The 27,814-nt window shown below is 38.3% G+C and overlaps 2 protein-coding genes across 2 annotated transcripts; both read right to left on the bottom strand.

Moving 5' to 3' along the window:
- Positions 1 to 510: 510 nt before the first annotated feature.
- Positions 511 to 3,254, bottom strand: LOC115417587 (transducin-like enhancer protein 4). The gene is made up of 3 exons (XM_030131605.1): positions 3,104 to 3,254; positions 1,798 to 1,898; positions 511 to 591 (listed from the first exon to the last, which is right to left on the bottom strand). Exons 1-3 carry the CDS (start codon positions 3,252 to 3,254, stop codon positions 511 to 513), a joined length of 333 nt encoding a protein of 110 aa, XP_029987465.1.
- Positions 3,255 to 4,543: 1,289 nt separating this feature from the next.
- Positions 4,544 to 27,574, bottom strand: LOC115417586 (transducin-like enhancer protein 4). The gene is made up of 7 exons (XM_030131604.1): positions 27,563 to 27,574; positions 27,305 to 27,379; positions 21,762 to 21,942; positions 19,051 to 19,067; positions 15,075 to 15,215; positions 11,874 to 11,927; positions 4,544 to 4,720 (listed from the first exon to the last, which is right to left on the bottom strand). Exons 1-7 carry the CDS (start codon positions 27,572 to 27,574, stop codon positions 4,544 to 4,546), a joined length of 657 nt encoding a protein of 218 aa, XP_029987464.1.
- Positions 27,575 to 27,814: the final 240 nt, after the last annotated feature.

Here is a 27,814-nt window from a genome sequence, read left to right as displayed (position 1 = left end):
GGAAAATTGATGTTTATAAACTATATGGACAAAAATACTTGACCACATCATGGCTACAGCTGTAAGATGTCCTGTTCATGAGGATTTGAGATATAAAATCAATATTAATAATCAATATATTTATCACCACCAAAATTTTATCATTTGTTCCTTTTGCCAGTATCAATATTTCCTGAAAATTAGAGTTATCTTGCTAACAGACAAACTGACAAGCAGACAAACCCCGCTGAAAACTTAACTATATAATGACATTTGTCATTATTGTTTTGTATCCCAGACCCCTATTAGAAAAGAAACACCTGAATTCAACGTGTCCCAATACTTTTGTCCATATAGTGTATGAGTTAGGCAATTTTGCTATGAGGCTAATGAAGTGTAAAAATCCTAAAAGTGTACCATTCTTGCATATGTTCACATTAATTGATGACACATATTCTACACTGCCTGCACTCACATTGTATGCATGCTAAAGTAGGAACTGCATTTACAAAAAAACCCCCAAAAAACAACTTACGGCTTGCCACCAGAAGAACCTGATAGAGAGGAGGACAGCCCAGGGGCCCTCAGGTGAGACCGGGAGTCATATGCCACCTGGTGGGGATGAGACATCAAAAAGACCATTAGGTGGAATTCACACTGCAGGAAAAAGATGTCCAGATCAGATATTTTCACTGACATTTTTCATGACTCTATGAATAGCACAAATCACACGGTATCATCATTTCTAATGTGGCTCACATCCACATATGTGGTTATAAATCATACAGATCTGATCTTTTGCAATGTAACAGAATTTATGTGACTTTTACATCACCGTAGATTGAGATTCATCACATCTCTACAAAGGAGGGAGTTAATCAAATACAATAGTGCAGTTCAAATGAGTGCAATATGAAACCCATACAGCAGTAAAATAAAAAGATGTAAGAGCAAAACACTAATAGGGACATTTTACTGCACACAGAGCATGTTCACAGTGTGTACTAGTAGATTTACTACAGGAAACCATCTCAACACTAATAAAACCAGTGTTTAATGAAAGTTGGTGAGATCAGGGACATGACCTGTTCACACAGAAACATGAGAAAAAAATAAGGTGAACAGCCAAACAAACAAAAACGAAATAGCAGATCTGAGCTGGAAATATTGGCAGGCAGCAGTGTGACTGGAACTTTAGAACTCCACAAATGCTCTATTTAACATTAGTTTAAAAGGTGAAACAAAAAGCAATAAGGCAGAATACTAACAGAAATAGAGTTTGTTCTGTTAGAAGTGTGCTGGCCCGTGTGATGACAGTAATAAGTCATGTATAAGTGTTATGTAGTCATGTATAAGTGCTTTTCCCCAGACTGATGACAAGGTGGCGAAGGGGTCGCTGTGGTGAACATCCTGTCTTAAGGCTGTGTAGGCTCATATGTGCAACCTCAAAAATGGAGGCGCATATGGAGCTTTGTGGACTACTGGAAATCAGAACAACTGTGACTGACTAGTGTTTGTGGTTTATAACGGTGGAGAGTGATGGTGAGGGAACCATGAATCAGACTGAGGAGACACTGATCATTTTAACCTCAAAAAAAAAACAATTACATGTTCCACATAAACCATTTCAGTTGCTTTTCTCTGTGACATTTTTTCCATCAAAAGTGAATTAAAGAATGCAAATTAAACTTTGACTGAACATGTAATGACTGAACACGGCCTGATAATGGCTCACACATGCATGTAGTTGTGGACGCTGTGATAACAGTCAGATCTATTCCAAACTATAAATCATACCTCAGCAGCCTTTCTACTCACCATGGGGCTTCGGGAATAGGCGCTGGCTGCTGCACTGATTTGTGGGGAGAGAGTCAGAGCGCCACCGAAACCTCCTGGACTGGCAAGTTCCCCATTCAGTCCTGCGTGGGACCACGCCAAAATGAGCCGGGTATGAACCGGGGGGCACAGACATGGGACTGCGGAGAGCTGGGAGAAGAGGGAAAGAGGACGGGGGATTGATGGATGGTAAGAAAGTAGAGGAGGAACAACACAGAGTACACAGCACAAACACAGTTACAGAGGGGCACAGAAGAATGGAAGGGTGTTCTTTCACTAACTTTGATCTAGTTGTAAAACAGACCAGAGTCTGCACCTCTGGTCCACAGAGGGAATGAAAGTACACTGACAGCACTGAAGTCAAGGGAGTTAAGGGAATATCGTTCTAATAAATGTTCAAAACTCTGAGTCTTCTTGACAAATGTCTGTTTCTGGTCAGTGCTACGTCTGAATCAGTCTATACTGTATGATGACAGGGTCACACTAATGAATGAATAAGGAAATGAACAAACCGAGGTTCAACAGGATCAGTGGCATGAAGGACAGAGGAAGACTGGATGCAAATCCTGTCAATGTTCTAACAGTGGAATTCAAGCAACACTTTGACCTGTACATGACCTGTTTCATGTACAAGTAACATGTAGTTACATGTACATGAAATAATTTAAAAGCAGTATTTATTTTATTGGACTCTTTAGCAGAACTTAAAGATATCAAAATTACACCTTATACTCCTTATATAACATCTTCATGTTCTCGCTTAGAATCCCAAATCAGAAAAGGTTTGGAATAGTTGGAGAGTATGTTTAAAACAGAAAACAGTGATTGGATGTTGTGTTTCAGTATGTTCCACAGATTCTCTACTGGGGACGAGTCAGTACTGCAGCTGCAGGAATGGATGCATTTACAAATGAGAGGAAGTCAACCAGACAAAAATGAACTATATTGCGTTCATTATTTACAAAAAAATACAAGTGAAAGCATATTTTACTATGACTGCTCTATTTTTAATTAGCATGTTTCATACTGTAGCAACTGTTCTGATTTGGGATTGTAACTGTAACTGCTCACAAAACACGTTTCGAAGCTCTTACAGTTGCACATGTATGTGATAAAACTGTGTCCTTTTAACAGACTTTCACTCAGCATGAAAACTGATTAATGAAATGAGTTTTTGACTTAAATGAAGATAAATAAATAAAGATTGTTGTGCAGTGACTGTCAGTAGCAACTGCATCTCCAGTTGAAGTTTCTAAGCCTAAACTTTTCTTATAGGAGGGAGCGTCACCCAGTGGGTCTGCAGCCGAGGCTGCTTTGCTGACCAGGCGAAGGCAGGAGGTGCTGGGGCCAGGAGCTCCTGGGGCACCTGGGGTAAGAGCCTCACGGTGCGACGGGGACGGGGTGCCAGACTTAGACAACGGAGACTGAGACTTATCCATTGCAGAGAAGTCACAGGAGAATTGACATAGAAATGAGGCCTGGCTGGTCTGTAATGTAGTTTGATTTACCGGTAGTAATGAACGACCTGCTGGAAGGAAGCAGTCACTTTAATATTTCAAAAAAAGAAACTAATTTGTCTCCATGTCACCAGTACAAAAGCATGTCAATAAATCCACAGCCTAGTATTTAGAATATACCCCATCTACACTAAGACCAAAGGATATCTTCCTCTCTTTACCTAAAGGAATGAAACAAACATGATGACACCACTCACAGACCGTTTAATCTGTCCTGAGTTGAGCAGCAATGACAGTTATACACCAAGATAAAAGTGTTCGGTTGTTTTTGAGTTTCCACTCATATACGCAGACTTAGACGTAGACAGAAACACTGGTACATGTGTCTGTCTCCTAAATATGTCTATGATGAACACATTCTACTGCCAGTAATACGATACCTCAAAAATTCCAAACTATAACCTATCTGTCTGTCATTGTCCACACAGATGCACAAAAACAGCTTTAAAAAACTACGGAAAGCATTTTGAAAAATCTGTTTTAGTGAAATTAAATGCTCTTTATATATCCCTAATGTAGAGACAAATGTTCGTCTAAATGTTTATTCTGAACACAAATTATACAAACAAGTGAAAAAGTAGGCAGAGTTTACTAATACCCCTGCCCGGTCACACAACACTTTACCCCTCCTGCTCACTGATACCCTACCTACCCAGGGATTAAATCTGAGTACTTACATTAAGTCTTTTCAAAAACGTTTTTTAAAAAAATGCAAAAATTGAGAAAAAGGCACACGTAAAAAACATATAAGTGAAATTTGAGAAAGAATCGGGTGAATAATGCCAGCGAAATCGGGTGGACAAAAATATTTATTTATACCTGGTATATATGTATTCCGGGGATATATATGTATTCTTGGTATATAAATATTCCTGGTGTATATATGTATTCCTGGTATGGGGTGGGCGGGGGTATAAAAACACTGTGCTGTGCTTTCAGTAAACTTTCTAAACTGTCCATCCATGTAAAGGTTCAACATGGTTTAACAGTGATCTTTTCATTGTCTTTGTGTGAGACCATAAATGAAAGCATAATGTGTACCAGGTCCACCCTCAGGGAATGAAGAGAGAAGAATAAGTTTTTATTATTAAAGAAATGGGCTCAAACTCTTCAGGCTTATTAAAGCTGTTAAATGTACAGTAATATATTAAGGGAATGGAAACGCAGACAGAGCCCTGGTGGTCTGAGTCAGGGTACCCCCCTCATGTGCATTATCTTACCTGTGCAGGGTCCTTGGCCTTCCCTGGAGTCGGGCTGCGGGGGTTGGGGGTTGAAGGGGCCTCTCCTGCACCCGAGGAGCCCGGTAGCTCTTTCCGAAGGGTGGGGGCCCGGTCTAACCCGTTCCCGTGTGGGGAGTGAGGAGGGCTGCCCGCAGGACTGTTAGGCTCCTAAATGACGGAAGGAAATTAAAAATGCATTTCCACTTCCACTCAGAGTTTATCTATTCAGCCGGGGAAGACATTTTGTTTATGTAATACTAGTCTTTGGCCTCAAGATTCTGGATTCAAGTCCAAGTCCATTTCACTGCATTTCATTAACTTTAATTCTAATTCTATATTTATATAAATATTTATATAAATACCAAATTTCTTATTTTCTTATTTTTTAATTTTTTCCACTTGTTTGTGTTTTTTCTTCCTGTCTTTTCTCTGTATTTACTTGTTGTATGTTACTGCTGTTAACTGTGAAATTTCCCCACAGTGGGATAAATAAAGTCTTATCTTATCTTATCACTTTGACATAATGTGATCTTCATCCTTGTCCTTGGAATGGCTTCTCTTCTTTCCTCCTTTTCTGTCTTTTAATTTTCAAGAACTATTTGCAGTATAAATGCCTTTTTATTTTGGTGAATCACCATGGAAATTTGAGTGTCTTTGAGCTACTTATGTTGACTCCTCATGTTAACAGCTGAGCTTTTTAAATTTATCTTCAATCTTCTGTTTAGCCAAAAAAAAAAAGTTGAAAAAAAACTGCTGTTGCTCCTTTTAGAAACACTCTGTGCCTCTTTGTGTGTACCAGCAGATGGAAAAGGCTTTCATGAAACATGCTGAAGGTGTTGCTGAAGACTAGCAGGAGTATCAGAGTTTTTAAGATACACTCAGTTACAGGAAAAAGCAGCACATTCCACTATAAATGGGTACAACATGACCTCTGGTGTCCCAGTGCAGTGTGATTCGTGATTCGTAAAGGGACTCAGGGCTCAGAGCCCACGGTACACTGCATGAAACATTAGAGACTGTCTAGTACTATAGTGCATGGACTGGGAGATAATGCTGCTGTTACATGCTGCTTTCATCACCGAAGCCCCAGCGTCTGTTCCAGTGTTGAGCCAACCGCCTCCCCCAGAACAGAGTGCTGCAGTAAGCACTTCTCACTGGGTCACAGTGATCAGCACAGACATTTTAGTGCTTTATATGTACACACACACACACAGACACACACACACACACACACCCACACACACACACAGACACGCAATCATCTCTTCAAACAGACACACACACATTTATAGTGAGGTACTGTACAGGGTGGGGAAGCAAAATTTACAATATTTTGAGGCAGGGATTGAAAGACAGTGTATGACCAATTAGTTTATTGAAAGTCATGAGAATTTATTTGCCACAAGAAAATTGACATAATAGAAAATGTTTTTATTCTGTGTCCTCCTTCTTTCTCAATAACTGCCTTCACACGCTTCCTGAAACTTGCACGAGTGTTCCTCAAATATTGGGGTGACAACTTCTCCCATTCTTCTTTAATAGTATCTTCCAGACTTTCTCGTAATAGTTTTGCTCATAGTCATTTCTTCTTTCCATTATAAACAGTCTTTATGGACACTCCAACTATTTTGAAATCTTCTTTGGTGTGACGAGTGCATTCAGCAAATCACACTCTTTGACGTTTGCTTTCCTGATTACTCATATGGGGAAAAGTTTGTGAAAGGTATGGATAATAGTGTTAGGTATGATTATGACATCAATATATGTTTGGTTTCAAAACAATTGACTTAGTGCCTGCTGAGAAAAAACAACTAAATGTTCATTGTAAATTTTGCTTCCCACCCTGTACATATACAAATACACACTCAGACAGAACTGCACACACACACCACACACACACCACACACACACACACACACCACACACACACACACCACACACGGATACTGACTGGCATGTACACTCAACACACTGTACATATTCCATTCTCTATAAAGAAAACATAACAAATACAGTTGTATAGAAGAATTTTTAACCCTGTAAAGCCTAAACCATTAAATCACTGACAGAATTTCCATGTATACGTTTAAATGTTGTATTAATTTTTGATACATCGGCTCTCAGTGCTCAAATATTATTATTTTTGAACACAAACATGTCTAACAAATTGGTAATCCTTTTCAGAATTGGCAAAGTTCTTTCTCCTTCCTCATTAATGACAATCTTGTAGTGTCATGGAAAGGCCATTGGTCAACAAATTCCTCCCCCTTGGTGGATTATCTGTGTATTGCATGTATCTAATTGTGTACATCAGGTTTTTCAAGAAAAAAAAAAATCGCACCGATCATATAGAGGGGTTCAAAACTCATGTATCAAATATGATACGTTTGGCGTTATAGGGTTAAAAGGATGACCTCACCAAGACAAGAAAAAAACAAACATGTAAAAGCCACAAGACGAGAATTCTACAAATGATGTAACATGATAAAATAATGTAATGAGACATAATAAATATTAAAAAGATAAAGTGAAGTAAGAAGGTGAAAATCATAAAACAAGATGAAAATGATGTGACAACATAATGGGCCAAAATTACGTGCAAGTATGAGTACAATGTGACAAGACGAAAATAATGTAAAAAGATGAAAACAACTTAAAGAAAGAAAAAAAAAGGCGTAACAAGAAAAAAAAAACGTAACAAGACAAAAATTAGGTAACAAGCTCAAACTATACCAGGACAAAAACAGAATAAAAGACATACGACAAAAACAATGGAACAAGATGAATACAACGTGATACGACAAAACATAACCATTTAACAAGACAAAAACAACATAACGCAACAAACAGAGAATTAACTTAATATGACAAAATGGCGTAAAGGGATGTAAAAAGGCAAAAACAACGTAAAAGACACAAAAAACCAACAAAACCAGATGAAAACAATCCAATGTGACAAAAACTATGTAATAAGACAAAAAGCTGTAACAAGATAAAAAGGTAGACGAGTAAGATGAAAACGATGCAAAAAGGCAAAACTTTAAAGACTTTAAAGACACAAAGCAACACAACAAGACAAAAAAAATCATAATATGAAAAAGTGACTGTCAGATTGTACTGTTTGTGTTATTGCCTAGCGAGCACAACTTGGCCAATGTCATATTATTTGGATACAGATGGTGGAGGAATCAGTAAAAAACATAAACATTATGGCAACTCATGATGACGTACTTCTGTATATGTGGACCCAGAGGAGATATGACACTCAATTTTAGGATATCAAACAGAAAAAGTTAGGGATTCCCCGCTTGAAAGTCAAAGACACACACAGATACACACCACTACTCACCAGAGAACCTCCCTTTTTCTGCCATTATCCATATTTGTCATATTTTTTTTCCTCTTTTCTCACTGTTGTACCAGTTTTCCAAATCACACATGAGACTCCTTGGGCTTTTGTAGCAGTATCAAAATACTGAGGGCTTAGATAAAACATATTTTGGTACACTGCACGAAGTATTTAAAGAACTAAAATATTCCAGAGGCATAAACGGCTTTGCATATATTAAAAGAAGCAGACTGCAGACTTATCTAGATGAGAGAAAAGGAGGAGGTGAGGTCGGCGGAGAGGAGCGAGAACGAAGAGAAAGAAAAAAGGAGAACAGAAAAATGTTTCAAGAGGTCGGAAAGATAAACATTACACAGAAAAATCAAACAAAAAAAAAAAAAGATGGTAGAATCTACGTATTTGTGGGTGTGTGTATGTGTGTGGACAGATGTGGTTCACAGGGAGACAACACAGTGGTGGCTGATAATGAGCTTACATAGTAGCTCTTCCTACTTACAAGCAAACTGCAGCACAAAGCTGAATTACCAACAGAGCTGCTGACTTATTTGTTGCACATTTGACATGCACTACTCAAACGCACAAAGCCCAAGGTTACAAAAAATTAAAAAAAACACCACATTAAGCAAGCAAAAACAAACAAAAAATGCACAGTAAAACACGAGGTTGGGAAAGTAAGGCTGAATTATTTAGATGGAGAAAAGAATCTGAAACAATTTTGTCTGTTTTTCAAGTAATCATGCCAAATAAATTCAGCAAAGAAAAGTAATTTCAACACATCAGCCTAGAAAAATGTGTTGGATTGGTCAAAAAGCAGTTGAGAGAAAAAATAGACTTAGCTTCCCATAAAAAGGCAAGACAAACTTAAATGAAAATGAACCAGCAAGAGCGTCGAAATCCATCCAGACAGGGTTACAGAGAGGACGGAGGGTGGTTCCTGCTGTGACAAGTACATCTATAGTTATTCCATAAGTGACACCAGCCCCTCCGAACATCAGCTTCATGCTTTATTCATGTGTGGGTGGTGAGAACCACTGTAGGATAAAGGCTGCTTGTAAGTTGTGGCTTTCATAAGGAAATCAAAGGTATTTTCTAGGACAGCAACGTACAGGTTTTACACAAGGACGTAGCTGTGAGGTGTGTGTGTGGTGTGTGTGTGGGAGACTGAAGTGTGACTTTAGTGACTGAAACACTTTTTTTTCCATAGAGGAGAGCTGGAGGAAAACTATGAGTAAACACTGGTGGTGAAGGTGGAATATTTTGAAGAGCTCAGGAGAAAAACACAGACATTAAGTAGTTTCAGATCAGGAAATGGTTTAATGGTCGAAATTCTTTTACTTGGCTGTATGATTTATTTGAGAACAAATTGGTTACATATGTGAGTTTATAACCACTTGTTGAATAACAAGAAACAGCATTATATTTTAAGGATTTCTATGAAGTATTTCTGCTTTAAAAGACTCAAAACAACTTTAAAGTGTTTCAATAAAAAGACGTACACAGATGTCATCATGTCAGTGTGTTGTATTGTACAGATAAGAACTGAGTTTGTTCACAGCAACAGGCTGACGCATCTTTGAATGTAAACACGTAAATAATATTTAACTTTTAATTTTATAAGTTCTTATTTGTTGTTGTTTTTAATTGTACAGCTTTTTATGTTTTCAATTCTTGTTGTTTTTTATTTTTTCTGGTTTATCTAGTCTTCTGTATTTTTATATTTATTTATTTATTTTAATCAATTCTTGTATTTTCCGCCGTCATTTTTTTTTTTCCTCTGTACAGCACTTTGGTCCACTGTGGTTGTTTCAAAGTGCTTTACAAATAAAGTTGGATTGGAATTTTATATTTAATAAATACCACATTTCTCATTTTTTCACTTTATATTTCATTTTTTACTTGTTTGTGGTTTTTCTTCCTGTCCTTTTCTCTGCACTTGCTTGTTGCTGCTGTTAACTGTGAAATGTCCCATGGTGGGATCAGTAAAGTCTTATCTTACCTCACCTTACCTTACCTTACCTTACCTTATATGACCACTAGAGGGAGTAGTGAGTCACGCTGCCAATCTCACAAAAAACTAATGCCAAAATCCTTATGAAACAACTTTTAGAGTCAAAGAAAGTGATAAAGTGATAAAGTGATAAAAGCTAAAAGCGATGTTGTTTTCACCCCTGGACAACAGCTCCAAATTAAAAGAATGGAGTTTGATGGTGAAATTGCAGCGTTTCTTCTACACGGATGAGATTGATAATGAGGTTTATGAAGGTATATAAGTTTTTATGTCACATTCTCATCTTTGCTAAATTGCTTGTTTGTTGATCCACGGTTCAGACTACGAAAGGTCTGACTTTGTTTGGATAAACAGATCTATTTGTGTAGATGTTTAGTACAGTTACGGACAACACAAACTGTACAGAAAACAGATGATTGGTGGTTTTACTGTGGCTGTTTTCTGTCTTACATCAGAGCTAAGCTAACAGAGCTATGATGTAAACTATCAGCTGATGCAGCACATGAAGATTATATATGTTATATTCGATAATATCAAGATACAGATGAGTAACGATGAACTTCCCACTTTAAAGGGCCTTATTTTGTTAAACCTACTTTTATTAGCCTTTAGTTAATTTATGTGTATTTGGACCCTAATAGTTCATAAGTTTGAATTTGAACCCTCCAGGTGCTGCAAAACTATCTTTATATTCATTCTGCCAAAATCAAGTGGATTTCTACAACCTGTTTTAATTCCTTCCTAATTGTTACGTTTTAGTTACGTCACAATATTTGCACATACAAGGTCAAGACTTCAGATGAACATTTCTCTGAGTACGCCATAACTGTTTGTCAGCAGCAGCAGTTGTAGTGAAAACTGAAAATATGTCCAAGCTTCGAGCTGATTAACTAAAATGTTCAGTTGTTGGTTGTATTAATGAAGTCAAGTGGCTGAACGGGACAGAGCAGCACGTCAACAACCTGGAGGGGGTGGGGTCATGTGCATTTAAAGGGCCAGCGCTCAAAACAACCTTTCATTACTCAGAAATAGGGTTGAACATGGACCTGTGGAGTTAAATTAATGAAGACTTCAGACCCAAGCACAGCACTTATGTAGACCACAGGGAAATGTTTTAAAATGCATAATTCCATTTAAAAAAAGTAAATATCACCCTTTAACAAACAGTGGTCTGTTATGAGATGTAGCATTAATCTGTTTTGCTAAGCATGAGTGCATTCTAGTACAGGACTTCCCCTTGGTATAGATCGTTTATCTGTCATGTAAATCCAAATATTTAAGTAATAAAGTATGATTTGGTAACTCTGAAGGTGTTTGAGATGCATATTTTTATGCAATAATTTATTATTTGGTTAAAGTTATAATATAATTTACAACATCTCTACTTATTAGCTAGCTAGTTTTTATTTAAGTCATGTCAGATGAGTAGTTATTGTACATGTTCTCAAGACCAGCATGACATCAGTACTTTCGGATTTGCATTTTTTTTTCCATTAAATCTCCTGCTCTGACCTGGTTATCTCCTATTTACTCATATGTAACTGGTGAAGTATGAACTGGGGTAGACATTCTCCTAAATCACTGACCTGTCATTCACACCTAAAATTAATATGTACTGTTTGTGATTGAGTCCAACTGGACAGTTCTAAGAGCAGCCATTCCCACCTGACCTTCAAATACGTCTCCACGTGTCTCAAATGGTCACTTCTGACTGGATCTCATTTTTCTGCTCTACATACAAACTAAGCTCATGGTTGGCTTAAAACATGGTACGAAGTTTCATTTCAAGTCTACCAGTCTGCATTTGTATGTTTCTTCTCTCAGTTTCCTACACCACCATCCAGCTGAAGTCTGAGTGGGTCTTCAATGTGTTCACACCTTGCTTTAGAGTCCACATGAGACAGTACCAGAACACATGTACATGTCACTGGTCTACTTAATAAATGGCAGAGATAGAAACTCACTTCATTGGAGACGTCAACAACCAGGTTGTCTTCACTCTTCTCTCCATCACTGTCCTGATGAACAAAGAAAGACAAAAAAACATCTGAATATGTAGTAAAATAAAACAGCAGATGTTTCTGCCTTTCTCTGAGATACGATACTTACAGTACCGTGCAAAAGCCTAGATCTGTTGTATTTGAGAGGTCGAAATGATCATACATATTTATTTCTCATTCTCTTTTCTTTAGATTAAACAAGAAAATACTGGAAATACGAGCACAACCTTAAAAGACACACAAAAAACTACCTAAATGGGTTTTAAAGGTTAATGTCATTATTTAGTGTGACCTCTGACCCCATGAGAAGAATCAGCACAACCAGTTAGAAACATCTGACATGTGTTGAATGAACCTGGTAACCAAAAATCCACACTGTCTGAACAAAGAGTTAAAGAGAATGCTAAACGCAAATGGAGGTCATATTAAATACGACCACTTTGTTTTCTGAAGCTGTTTTTTTCCTGAAACTTTTGTTTTTAATGCTGTTCATACTTTACATATACTCAAAATGCATCTTTATACTGAGACTGACAAATGCATGTGTGGTCATTTAGAACTTGTGATAATCCAGCAAATCTAATGTTGGCCTAGGACTTTCACACAGCACTGTATATTTTGACAATAATAACATAGATAGACTCACACTCACACACACTGACAAGAGCACAAGTGCACACACAGATCAATATATCAATAACCTGGCCTCTCTGCTTGCTTTCAGTTATCTGTCCACCATACAACATTTAACACAGATAGATATACCTCATAGACTCAGCAAACATGTCCGTCAGATAAACATGCTTCGACACCCCCCCCCCCCCCCCCCCCCGCCCTCACTCTCCTCACACACACCCAGAGACACACAAAACACTCTTCCTCCACCTGACACATTTTCACTCTTGGTCTAGCCATCTACTCGCTCTTTTTCTCTCTGTCCCTTTTTCTAGGGTGAGAACGATGGCACTTAGTCGCCATGGCAACGGTGCTTTGATGTGATCATGGCCTGATATTCCTATTGACATCAGTGTGGAGTGACATCAGTACCTAATTATACAAAGCCAAAACAGGGCTATGTGCACAGCCCGCCTGGAACAGAAATACAGAAACAGACAGCGTGAGAGCAACGGAAAGCAGCAAAAGCAAAAAATAAATAAATAAATAAAAAAAAAAAGGTGGGGAGTGGGGTGGGTTGAGCGATGGAACAAAAATGAAAAGAAAACAGAAAAGACAGAGAGGGAGAGTGAAAAGCACGAAAAAAATGAGAGGCGACGATAAAGAGACAGAGAGAGATACGGAAGAGCAAAAAGGCAAACAGAGAAAAATGGGGGCTGTAATGTGGCTCGACAGAGAGGAAGAGAGAAAAAACATTAGGAAAGTGGAAACTATCTGTGCTTGTTCTCGCTCTGAACTAATGGGGAGATTTGGACTGTTGTTGTTGATGCCAAACTGATTTAGCTGGAGGCCGTCATGCACAGACAGACTCCCAGTGTCAATCAATCCTCCAGACTGCAAACACACAGCCATCTAATTCATTACAGCTATCTGCCTTGGCTGTCTTTCTTCTGGCGTTACATTGCCTCTGGCGCTCTCCTCATCCCTATTGGACCCATCCAAACCAAACACGACTCTAATTGGCTGCGGGCCCTGACACCAGTGTGGCCTGTAATGTCCCACACAATAGCCGTGCTTCCATAAATTTCAAGTGTAGTGAAAGAGTTGCTAAAAAAGAAAATGAAAATTAACTACGTTGTGTAATATTGTCATACGCAGGCTGCATTCTACAGTAAACAGAGTACAAGTAGAGCATTGTGTTGATGTTTTCTTTCTAATTTTTTTTTTTTTTTCAGACCAAGGAATAATTTTGTCTCCTCATCAGCCCACACTACCTGTTGCTACAGGGCTCGTGACTGCGACTGAATTACGGTTGCAGGCGCCTGAGAATTTCGGTAGTGCGACTGTTTTTGAGATTATGATCGCACGGTGCGCCAATAAAAAAATGAGCAAAAATTAATACGTGCGCCTAGAATAATGGCTGCAGAAGTAACTCGTCAGCTGAAAATAAACAACTCCCACGCCCCGCTGACTGAAGCGGAAAATCTAGTCCCCCGCCCCCTCGCGTGCGCATCTCTGCGGATGGTCCAACACTGCATGACTTCGATGCACTGCCAGCGGTCAGGAAGTACCTACACTCTGGCACCAGGTCAAGGAGGCCTGACTTCAGGCGTGGTGTAGACCACAGTGACTAAGGGCCTTTAGGCCATGAATAAAAAAGTTGGTTGTTGCAAATAATGGTGTGATTCATCTTTCTTCTCCAAGAACCAACTAAAGTATATACCACACATTGACAATTGGTTTTGCACCTGTGTCAATGTAAGCTTTTTCTTTCATACTCTATTCAAATACTTTATTCTAGGTTGTTAACATTGCTTAAATACATATAGGAATATTACTTGGTATGGCCAAGAGTTTTGCTTGTTCTCCAAATTTTTATATAATAGTGGTGCGCCTAGATTTTAGCCTGTGCTCCTAACTTTTTAGGTTAGGAGCACAGTGCTCCTAGGTCAAAAAGTTAATTTTGAGCCCTGTGCTACCACCAGCTATGTTTTCCTGCTTTATGAAAACATCCAGGAAGATGCTACAGCTGATCAGTCATGCTTGCTATGTGATAACTTTCCATTATGTGCATTATCACTCCAACAAAACAAAAAGGCAAAAACCACCTCAAGTAAGTGGAAATTGAGGAAGTTTGATAAATTTTGACATTCTCACAAACATTTTTTATTGCAAGAATTCAACATGCATAAAATACATTCATGGACACGCTCTCCAACAGACACAATTAAAGATCAAATTTTTTTTTTTTTTTTCACTTAATTAGAATTGGAGAGTAGAGAGAAACAGTATGGGAACGACATGCAGCAAATAGCTTCAGGCCAGAATCAAACCCACTGTAATAAGTCCTCTGCTCATATGATACACACTCTACCATGTGAGTCACCCAGGCACCTCATATTTGTTACATTTTTGCTGTAATTTAATATTTATCTTTTGTTGCTGTATCCTATTACATGCTGCTAAAATGACACCATTTTCTCACAGCCATCCTAAAAGGGTTTGCCTGTAAATATTCTATTGACAGAACATAAATATGTAAATGCTTACATAAGAGTGTGGTGGGAGAGGTTCTTTGTCATCACAGCGCCTCCTCTTGGCCTCGGCTCCTCCTTGCGAGGAGGTGTACCCTCCAGATGGGCCCTGGCGCTCCTCATTTGGCTGACTGTCTGTTGATGACACTGACTTACTCTGAAGAAAAAAGACACGGAAGAGGCATACATCAGTTTAAAACTGTTTGAAGTCAAGTCGCGTGATACTGCCAGGCTAATTCTTAAATGAGAATTAGTCTGGGTCTAGTCTCGGATCAGTTTTGATTTCTAAGACATGTTAAAAACAAGCTCAGGCCAAAATACATTTGGATGCGATTGGGCAGACCTACAGCCAATCAGAGCAGCGCTAAACTGACCTGGTTTGATTCCCAGGTTAAAGTCAAGCAGTGTTTCCTGTGGAATCTGTGTGTGCGGATTGGCCGGTTTTTGTCCTACATATTCAATAAGTAGGCCTACTCAGTGTAGAAAAAAATCCTTCACATTCTGATCTTCCGGTTACCTCAGAAAGGTGTGGTGTCACGTACAATTTTTACCCCCGTGTTATTTTTTGTACTTCCAGTGTTTTTGCACGTGTACAACATGGGTAAATTTGGTACATCATGCAGCATGCTGGTTTTACACCCATATTATTTTTATCCCTATTCACTGTGTAGTTCTGAATATCCAAATAAAAGTAAACTTTACTATAGTAAATGATAAGTAAACGGGGTAAATTCAGTACAACAGGTTTCACTACCGGATGTTTACATTGAAAAGAATGCTCCAAACCGTCGAGCATGCGCATAATTCTTAGGGGGTAAAAAAAAATATGGGGTTAAAAATCGTACAGTGGCATGGAGCACGCGGCTTCTTATTGAAAATAGTAGGCCTATTATATATCATACATATGCATAATAAGTCTAATGTGTCAGTGATGATTTTTTTGTATCAAATGTATGGTGTGGTGGCAAGGATTTTGCTGCGGCGGTGTACCACGGTGAAACCTTATCAGTGGAAATGCTGAAGTCAAGTTAAAACAAAGAGATGAACATCCCATAAACAAAATAAGTAGATTATAAAAGTTGGGGAAGCATCTCTGCAGCCTATTCCTTGGCAAAGACAATGAAAAGTCCATCCATTACACACACACATACACACACACACAAGTCACAAAACAAAAAACAGAAGAAGCGCAGACGTAAGCAGCGCAGGTTAAGTCGTACACAGAAAGAAGCTCACAGGACAGCCCATAAAGCTAATTAGTGCTCTCCCCTCGACACACCAGTCTTCATGTAAAATATGACTCTCATTAATGGGCAATAAAGCTGTGCAGGCATATTACTAATACAGCCACGGTCTGGTGCTGGGAAAAACCAATCAAAGCACTGTGTGGTTTTGCGCTGGTGCAGAGGCCAGAGGTTTGGTGAGGGCCACTTGTTATTCTTGTCCCGCGGGTGGAGAGGACAAAAACAGTGAGGTTTGAACACAGGAAGGAGCCCACAGGAAGGAGAGCTGGACAGAGGAGAGGACCAACCACACAATGGACCTCAGTGCAGCTCAACAAACTTCCCTCTCTTCTTCTTTCTTCTTTCATGACTTCCTCTTGATGTCCCTTTCTCCCTTTCATTTTAAACTAAAGGATGTTTTAATGGTGCGCCAACATATACTAACATGCATCTCTCTCGCTCTCTCTCTCACTTTACCTCCTCCCTCCACCGCCGTCATGCTCGGCTAAGTTCAACACTAACCTCAGCTAAGGAGAGAAATATTTTTGCTGGTGCTCAACAATCAGCATTGTGTTTAACAATTAATTATGCTCAGGGTTTCATTGCAGATATGGAAAGAGGAGTGCAACTAAAGTCAGTAGCACTCTTAAATCATTTTCATTCAGCAATAAAAGGCACAACAAAGACTTCACTGCTATTTTTTAACAACCTTTCCCTCCCTACTTTCTTGTTTCTTCTTCCCTCCTCTTTAGTCTCTTTCTTTTTTTTTTCTTTTTCAATTTCACTCTTCATCTCCCTCTAGCCCTCCTCCTCTTTTTGCTCTCTGTGCCTTATCAACATTTATCCTGATGAAGCCAGCTGTCCATGCAGCAAGTACAGTAAGAAAATGTTCACAGTGTTTCCATAAAGCCACAGAGAACAGAACAAGCTATAGACGCCCACTGAATTTCAATCAGCCAATTAACTAGCATTAATTCTCCAGGTCATTAAAAGAGACTTTTAACTACGGTGATATACACCAGTATGTGCAGACCTGAGAGGGAACATTAACATGTATACGTTTCCTTTTTAAATGTTTATTACTTTTATTAATATTTCCAAGGATGGATTAAAAAAAAACTGAGGATATGTTCAAATTAATATATTTTTAATTTTAATTTAATAACTTCACACTAGGATCCCTAAAAAACAATTTCAGAGACACTGCTGACCCTGTTTTGGTTATAAAATCTGGGTTTGTGTTGTAATGTGAATGGACAAAAACAGAGACTTTGGAACAATGATGCACGTACCAACATTCCTGCCTTCTTATTTGGCGCACCCTGTCACATGATAATTTTTGGGAAGACAACAAGATGTCCCCCTCGAGTACCATCTGTTATATTAACATGTGCAATTTTGGCTTTTATCAGCTGGTGTGAACTTCAGTTTAGCTTTTCATCATGATACATCTGATTCCATTCACAGTCATGTTATTGGTTCTGTGGTTTTATGTGTTTCAGGTATGGCTGAATGTTTGAATAAAACAATTATTAAAGTGACTGTGTGATGTAGATCATTAAAATAGCATTTTAAAATGAAAATGTATTATTGTAGATGAAGCCTGAGACAAGTATAAAGAACGTGACTATGCCAAAAGGAAAAAAAAAATATATATAATCACTGCCTCCTGCTTCATCCCTTTTACACAATTTTTCTATGACTGGTTTTGGAAATTAGCACATAGTTTAAGAGGAATGTATTTTGAGAGCTATGGGTGCATGTTTCCACACATTAAAATGCTAATAATAATAATGCTAATAATGCTAATGCTAATGCTAATAATAATAATAACAATAACAATAATAATAATAATAATAATAATAATAATAATAATAATAATAATAATAATAATAATAATAACAATACAATTGCCTGAACGTGTTTTTGAGATACTGCATTCATTCGAAAGGACAATATAAGGTAACAGTGACCTTGACCTTTGGCCACAAGAAGCTTTTAGTTAATCCTTCTGTCCAAGTGAACATTTGTGAAAACGTTTGCGACATTCTGTCATTCTTGCTCAACTGAGTTTCTTCTGGAGATGCAGCATGCATGGGCATATGCAAAAAACAAGACAAAACCAAAAAAATGTGAGGCTTTAATCTCAGTTCCATTACTGGCAGTGATGGTAATTGTACCTTTAATGTTAACTTTTAACTGAATATCTGCGCTGTCTTTTTTTTTTTTTTTTTCATAAACTATAGCTCTTTTTTTCTGTTGATTACCTAATTCCCTTATGTGGTTGAGTTAGAGTTGCTCAGTTTTACCATGCAAACTGGAGTGTTTGGGGAATGTTTGCCATTAGCTGACTTCTAATCCTTTCACTTGTTCTGTAAGTCTTCTAGATTACCAGAACATTTATGTTGCCAATAAACAAACAATTGCTTGTTCATCCATTTACTCAAATTGTCCTTTCTTCCAGATAACAGTGAAATGCTGTGAGCTCAGATGTTAGTGTGATGTCAAAAACCTTGAGAAGCTCAAGGTTGATAGCGCTCTGCAGCTATTGTGTTGGTGTAGAGCTGTGCTGCTCTTGGCTGTGCTCCAGAAATACACAGCCTTTTTCAGAGGCTACTTTATAGTATGTCTCCATTTCCCTTAGTTTATCACTGTCACACACACACACACACACACACACACACCCTCACACACACACACACACACAGAAATGTGGGTGTACACAACACTTATATCCACGTACACACATAAACACACACAGCTACTCACCCTGCTGGGTGCTCCCTCTGGGATCGGGCAGAGAAAGGGAAAGAAAGAGAACAGGAGAGAGAAAAAAAAGAGAGTCACAGTGGAGGAGAAAAGGGGAAAAGAGAGAAAGTTTGACGTCAGTCTTGATAATAATAACAACACAGTCCCCCAGTCAGCCAAGGTTAGGCCGAACTACAACTGCTCCTCTCTAATAAAGATACAGACCTGCTTTTGTGCCTGATTCCAGCCTCCTCTCCCTCCTCTATCTTTCCCACTCTACCCTCCAACCACACAAAGCACACTGTCTTCCTCCACTGCTGCCTCTGTCAGCGCTCACTATCTTTTCACTCATTCTTTCTTTTGTATGTAAGAAGAGAAACACAGAGAGCTGCAGACATACATAAGCTCCCACACTGATGCTTAACACACCAATATGAACACATTGATCTTTCTTTCTCTTTCTCCCTTTTGACTTTCTCTCACTTCCTCTTTTTTTTTTACTTTCAAGCTCTCAGTTTATTCATGAGAAATTCTCTCTTGGCTTGGTGCCTGAAACAGAGTGCAAAAGATAAGATATTCTATCAGGGTGAATGAAAGTTCATTGGAGAAAGCATTTCTCCTGCATTTACTCAAAGTGTCATACATACTTTGGTCCATATTATGACAGCAATCTAAACAAGCAAGTTCAAATTCAGTCCAAAAGGTGATCTGCTGCACAAAATTACATAAAAGCTGCCTGCAACAAAAGATGTATAGTACTACTTTGGAATTTCTATATTCTGAAGTGATAAAATGATCTGCTTGTACTGTGCAGTCAGAGGTTCCTTCTGCTGCTGTTTGGTGGGCACGAAAAATGAATTCATTTAGTTCAATTAAAAACAGTGTAATGGTTTCATTCTGGATGATTTTCCAGATGATAATACTCTAACCCAGCTGTTCTGAACTTGGTAAACATCTTCTCAAAATGTTCTATGACATAATTGATTCTCAGTACTAAAGTATTTCTTCTTACCTGAAACAAAACCAACATCACTGCAGTAGGATGACACTGTTTAGACTTCTGAAATGTTACCCATTAACACTGAACTGCTCCAAAATCAGAGTAACCCTAGGAACATGCTGCTGCCATCCAATGTACATTTAGGTGAAATTAAATTTAACATAACACATTGACAAGAACATGACATTCATATTATAGGGTCAGATCCACAAAATATTGCTCTGCTTTTGCGACCTCTAAATGAGACACAAAGCTAGTGTGTAATTCGCAAAACTCATTGAAAAAGGACATATTCATTCATACAATTTGCATTCATCGCAACACCTGCTCCTTTCTATGCAAATAAGCTTTGTTGCTAAACCTAATTCACATAAGACTAGTGCAAATTACAACATGTAGCTAGGCTGGTAATAACTGCTCCGACACTCGCTCCTCTTTCTACCTTTCTCTTCATCCTGAAATTCTCAACTTTGCGAGGCTTAACTGATACTGAATTAAAGTTTAATCATCATCATCTCAAAGGTGAAATCTTCAGTCAAACATTGAGGGGGATCTGGAGGGTCAGAGGCTTTTCACACTTTCGCCTTCTTAAAAATAAAACTTTCCTCACAGGGCTGAAAGCTGCTTTTTTTGGCTACACATATAAAAGTATCATCTGTATTCTAACAGCAACAGAAAACAGCATTAATTACAGCCAGATCCTTGGTAATCTGGGATCAATAAAGTTGTTGCAGCTGTGCCATGTGTACATGCGCATGGCCTCTTTTGGAGTTTGGAGATGCCCTGCTACCAGCTGTGAGCACCAAACAAAACTAAAACTACTAATGGTTGGACCAAATCTTTGATAAACTCAGTGACAACTGAATGATATTACTTTAAGATTTAGACCTTAATGAAACATGTTCAAATGTGCCTGAATAGCATTAACCAATAAGGACTCAGTTTAACATTTGTGGCAGTTCCAAAATGAATTTTTCTCTATATTTAACAATCCTTAATTGATTTGTCACCATTTATTGTAATATTATCTCATGTATTTTGTGTTTTCTTCAGTGAAAATCATGTATTTTCCTACATCTAATTTACTAATCATATAGATGTTCATGACAGTTCAGAGTAAAGGTGAGGATTACTATATCTACTATATCTTACTATATATTTTCCAAATGGGTCAAATATGATGACCATGAAAAGATGACAAACTGCATTTTACACCAATAATTTACATGTATTGATGGGATTAGTGGATCAACAGGTATTAAACATTTTACATCAGTAGATGATTTGATGTTTGGGTCTTTAATTTGTTATATGTACTATCATGTAAAATACTAGAGCACCAAAAACATAACATAAAAGAATGCTGGTTTGTGATTGTGTGTGAATCTCTGACACACATACTGTACGGGTGAGTGTTTTAGCTCTCTGCAGTTTTCATTATGGACAAATCTGTCTGATGAAACATTAAGAAAAGCCTAGAAATAGCAAACGCTAAACAGGACAAATCAGGTGTAAAACTTAAACAGTGTGATTATATCTGCATAGGTTGGCAGAGGTCACTGTGGATTTGGCCCATAGTATTTTTAGTAACAAATATTGGGTTACTACTGCCTGAAAATTACAAAATTATGTAATATGGGCAACACTTGTAATTTTTCAGCATAACTTATATTTAGGTCAATGTCAGGGTTGAACATATAAACATGAAGCATTAAATTTCTGCAGTTCTTACCTCTGAGATGTTCTGGATCAAGATGATTGCGTTCATCTTTGGAGGCGAGGTGGGCTGACACTCCCAGAGCCCCAGTCAGAGCCAGAAGCCCTGAGCCCCCCGCACCCAGGGACAGGCCTGATGGGTGAGGTGTCAGGGGGATGCCAGGGGCGTGGTGAGACAGGTGCTGGAGCTGCTGCTGCTGTGGCCACAGGGAAAAGAGGGAGCGGGCAGGGGGAGAACAGGGAGGGAAGGGGGGGTCATACAATGGGGTGGGTTGTTAGAAAAAATAGGGTCAGGAAGAAAGGGTTAGACAATGAACAGGAGAAAGTAACAGGACAAAGTGGAAAGGATGAAGAAAAAAAACAGAGAAAATTAGCAGGTCAAGCTTTTCAGAGGGCGAGAAATAATGAAATAAAATCCACATGGAACACTCCACAGTGAGGGAGGGGAAAAAAAGATGAGGGGAGATGGGAAGTTAAAGGTATTAGGAGGTATTAGTTGATTAAAAGGTGGGAGAGATGGACACCAAGGACAACAAAGAACAAAAGGAAAGATGAGGAGGAGGGAATTAAATCACCGGGAGAGGGAAGATGTAAACCACAAAGTAAAGAAATAAAAAGTAACAAGCATGAGGGAGTAAATGTGGTTTTATGGGGGAAAAAGGGAGGAAGACGAAGCTCAGGGAAACACAGAAAGGTAAAATAGGTGGGAAAAAAATGTTTGACTCAGAAGTGAAATAATGGGGAGGAACAGAAAGAAATGATGATGGAAGCAATGGAAAGTGAAGAAGATGGGAGATGGATGTACAGGAGTGAGAAGGTGGGAGAAGAGGATAAATGAGTGCCGAAAGGAAAAGAAAAGTGTTTCAGGAGCAGAAGATAAAAATGAGAACAGAGGAGAAAATAAGGACAGAGTCAACGTAAGAGGAAGAGAGAGATAAAAGATTACAAAAGACAGAATGAGAAAACCCAGAGAGAAAATGAACAGAGGGAGAGAGAAAGACAAAAGGAGAAGCTACAGATAAAGAAAGGCTATTATCCTGAGGGGAACATTATGATGTGTTTCTGTGTGTTGTTTTGTCAAGCTAGTGTGTTAGACACATATATACACACACACACACCTCAGAGACAGCGGTGTTTGTAGTGCTGGGAGGAACAAAGGGCTTTAAGTAGACAGTAATGTGATCAGAGCTCTGACAAGCACTGGAAAGCACCATCTACTGCAGCTCTCAGGGCTTTTACTGTGTCTGTGAGTGTGTATGTACATGTAGTAAACAGACTATATGTGCATGTGACAGTGTGTATGTATAGGTTGTATACAAAATATGCACAATTTTTCAAAAATCCAATTAAAACAAAAAACTGAGTTTTTAAAGTGTACCTATACTGGTCTCGCGTACAACATTAATTGTGCTTTGTGTATTATAAGTGAGAGCGGCACAAATTCATAACAAAAAAAAAAAAAAAAGAAATTGCCATAAATGCACCACACTGGACCTTTTTATCATGTGAATTATGGGCGGGAGCAGCACCTGTGGGGGCAGCCAGAAGTGACGTACCATCTTTGTTTCCAGGCAATGAGTGCGAGTAAACAAACAGCAGTCAGTGAGAGAGACTGAGTTAAAGCATGTGTTTGCGCTTGTTGTTTGTGCAGCCGTAAGCTTTACACTCCAGCATTGTCCTAGAGACACCACCCAGCACTGGCCGATCATGTGTCATCTTAGACTGGTGTATGCTGTACGGGGTCAGTGACCAGTCCATCTCAGCCCAGGTAATCAGACAATACAAGCAGTCTACGTCACTACTGGTGCTGGAACAGCCCATGAAGGAGGAAACATGTCAGTGACCATGACTGACGGAGCAGTGACTTAGTACTCACATGTATCTGACAACGGGCTAAAGTTACCAGATGGAAGTGCTAGTATATGTGATCTTTTGAAATAGAAAATTCACTACGGTGCCTTTTAATTTGTTTAGATCTATATTCAAAGTTAAAAATAATTGGATTTTGATGACTGCAACACACTCAAAAAAGCAGGGACAGAGGCATGTTTACCACTGTAGGATCACTTGTCCTTTTTATTACACTTATTAATCATGGGGAACTTGGCGCATTTTTGCAAAGAATATTTTGTCAATTTTTCCATGACTTAAGCTGCTTAACAGTCTGTGCTGCCATCGTCTGATTCTCCTCTTCATGATGCCAATATATTTTCCAAAGGAGACAGATGTGGACTGTGGACAGGACAGTCCAACACCACCATGATGTGACTATGAAACCACTGTTGGAACAGGGGCAGAAGGTATCGTCTGATGAAATAACCAGCAGACTTCACCGAAACGATGTCACAGTGATGGCAGAATGTGTTTCTGTGAGATTCCAATCTGAGTCTTCATGCTTCCTTCACACATATAGAGGTCAGCCATATGGACACTGATGCAGCCCCAGACCATCACAGATGCTGCTTTTGCACCTTTCGCTGATAACAGTCTTCATGGATTGTTTATATAGAACCTGAAGTCTGTTTGTCCCGAAGACAAGCTGAAACATATACGCATCTGAAATCTACCTGAGTCCATGGAAGTCTGTGGCATGTCGGCACAGAACTGATATAGTTATAGTTATAGTAACTGAACTGTATTTAATGACAACCATTTTCCAAAATCCTCCTAAGCCCATACATGTATGTTCATCAGGATGATTTCTCATACGATGCTCAAACACACTCAACAGTGGTGTCCACCTTATGTAATGAGATTTCCTCTGACTACCAGAATATTTACTGTTGACAGTGAAATATTGAAATTGTTTTCTTCGTTTTGTGTTGAGAAATATTATTTTTGAGCCTTGTAAAGACTCAGTGGTTGGTGGATGCTCCAATCACGATCCCTCACCTGTTCCCAAATAACCTGATACTTGTGAAATCTGACAGAATAGATTCTATAAAGTTTTCAGTCTTATTTTGTCCCTGTCCCAACATTTTTGAGCCTGTTGGAGTCAAATTCATATTTTTCAGTGCTGTGCTCTTTAATGGTTTTTACTGGGACAATTTGACTATATATATATATGTATATGTATAGTAGGGATGCAACGGTACTCAGAAAAACCGTGTTCCGTTTGGTCTGCCCTGCACATGATAATCTGCCCTTATGAGCCACAACTTTTCAATTTTGCAATTGATTTTGTGTTGACAGCGAAAGGTGGAAGTCCCCCCCTCAAGTCTTTCCCTCTCTCTCTGGGCATGCGTGTGAGCATGCAGCACAGTGAGGCCCCGCTCCTCAGTGACAGACAGTGAACAGAGTAGTGGATTTAGACTCAACACACACCAGAGTCCTGCCCAGATCCACCACTTTTCCAAACCATCCATGTACATTAGACCGGCAACCCGACCCGATCCGTGATTAAACACAGTCTACACAGTAACTCACTTGTAAGTTCCTGCAGGTACCTGACCCAGTGCAGGACTCTGACACACATACAATACCGTAACAACGCTAGCACAAGGAAAAGCGTACGGTAGATTATATGGCGTTTTTATACCACCATTTTCTTTTACATCCCAATGCAGAACAGGAATTTACTTGTTTTATAAAAGCCCCCTTTGGGTCCTATGTGTGCACCTGTCTGTTTTATACGACTGTATACAAGTAGTCAAGGAATAAGAAAGGGTTCTGTTGTTCAGACCAGAGAGTGATATTTTATTCAGTACAATGATATAATTTGTTCCTACTGTGAAATTCAGTTTTTGCTGACAAACAAAACAAAAACATACTTTTGGGAGAAAAAAAACTGTTCTCTTTATGCACAAAACACGTGCCGAAACCAAACCGAAACCATGGCCCAAAAGCCAAGGTACGGACCGAACCGTGGGCTACCTGTACCATTGCACCTCTTTTATATATATATATATATATATATATATATATATATATATATATATATATATATATATATGTATCCTATATATATATATATATATATACACACACACACACACACACATACATATATATATATATATATATATATATATATATATATATATATATATATATATATATATATATATATATATATATATATACACACACACATACACACACAAAGTATTTTTTAATTGCAGGATGTATTTATTGTGATAGTGCGTATGTGTTAATTAGAATTTTATTATGGTAGGAGTACTTTACTCTTCAGAGAGACTAATGAGGAGTGAATGAATGAACACAGACCTTGAAACAGAGCTGTAATTAATGTATACTGTTGTACGGTACACAGAAACTAATGCGATCACTGCTCTGAAAAGATTTAATGTCATTAATACTGATGGATCCTAAAATAACATCAGATTTCTTTCTCTTAAATCATTATCTGTGGTATTTGCCAACACTGTTACTACAGTAGTGGAGGGCCTCAGAGCAACAATAAATCACTAATTGTAGGTTATTTTAATGGAAGCACTGACTCATAACATCTTTGTATATATCCATTTAAAACTGTCCAAAGCTGGCAACAGCATCCTATAAAATTGTTAAACAGGACACAATATTGCATTTGCTGCCAATAGCCATCCATCTGGTTTTACTCACAAACACACCCAACACTCCAGATCAGACACTCCTTAACATCTGATTCTAACAGGTTGGCTGTGAACATATGAGTAATATTTCAAAGCCAATTTTCAGTTATTGAAACTAACTTTGAAGTAGTGCATTGGCATTGGCATACATAGCATGATATCAAAGGTCCCATCTTGCATTTCCTGGTGACTAACAGCTGTATAAATGACCCACGCCTGACCGCATCTACATTCATCATCCTCAGACACCTTTAGTGATGGTGCGGTATGAATCTCACTAGTCGCTTTTCCATTGGACATATGCGCAAAACTTTACCGATATTTACTAAATGAAGTGTGCAATGTCAGCTTTTCCATTAAATCGCAAATGTAATGATTTGTTTATTTATTATCACGACATGTCACGAGAAGTCATTCCATAAACATGACAACAAACATAAATATCGCATTGATTTACAAATATGTTCATATTTCTCTCATAGCACCCTCTAGGTTTGGGAAAATGCCTGTATTTCTCTGTTGTTTTGAATCTAGAATGCTCGTTGCCCCTCTATCCCGTACTAAATTAAAAAATGATTCAGTTTCCTCGTGTGTCCACTCATACGGCACCATGTTTGTTTTAAAACTTTTCTTCCTCGCTTGTTGTAACATCCATCTACATCCATTTTTTTTTGTTCATGTGACTAATTGTGCAAAAAGTTCTTTCCATTGCACTTTTGAGCGATATATCAATTTCACTACACCCAGAAAACCACGTCTTGCAAGCGCAAAAACTTTTCATTGAAAAACGAGTTTTGGCAAAATTGTTGTTTTACCATTAGGCAAATTATTATGTGCAAGTTATATTCACACAATGTGAGGATCAATGGAAAAGCAACTACTGTTTAGTCACATCAATCTGTAGTTGATCTGTGTGTGTGTGTGTGTGTGTGTGTGCGTGTTTGTGTGTGTGTTTGTATTTTCATGAAGAATGGAGGTGACTCACCCCGATGATGGCATTAAGTTCAGCCATCGTGACCTGCTTGGCCCTCTCCACCGCCTGGACCACCTGTTGCTGATGCTAAAAACAAATACATACAAACATCATAAATTCATTAAGTACAAAACATCTACGCTCTGCACCACATAAATAAACAAGTAAATGCTAAAGTTACACACAGTGTTAAAATGTTGCATGTTGATTTCTTTTAAAAAAAGTTAAATCTTTTAATATATTTTTGTCATTTTGTTTTGTTTTGTTTACTGAAAAAGACATATTTCCACTATATTCTGGCTGTATGTTGATCTACAGGTGCATAAATATGATTGAATATATAGCTGTTGCACACACCTGCACACTTCCACTTAATTAATATGTCTTAGTCTTTACAAGCTTTACATCAATGAAATATATACCTTATTATAAATAGATGTAATGCATCAGACAAAGTGATCAAAGTGTCATTAAACTTTATTAACTTATGACATATTATGTAAAACAATGATGTATAATTTT

This window comes from Sphaeramia orbicularis, chromosome 4, assembly GCF_902148855.1.
Source record: "Sphaeramia orbicularis chromosome 4, fSphaOr1.1, whole genome shotgun sequence".
Taxonomy (NCBI): Eukaryota; Metazoa; Chordata; class Actinopteri; order Kurtiformes; family Apogonidae; genus Sphaeramia; species Sphaeramia orbicularis.
The sequence above is the reverse complement of the archived record's forward strand: the minus strand, read 5'-3'. Positions and strand labels throughout refer to the sequence as shown.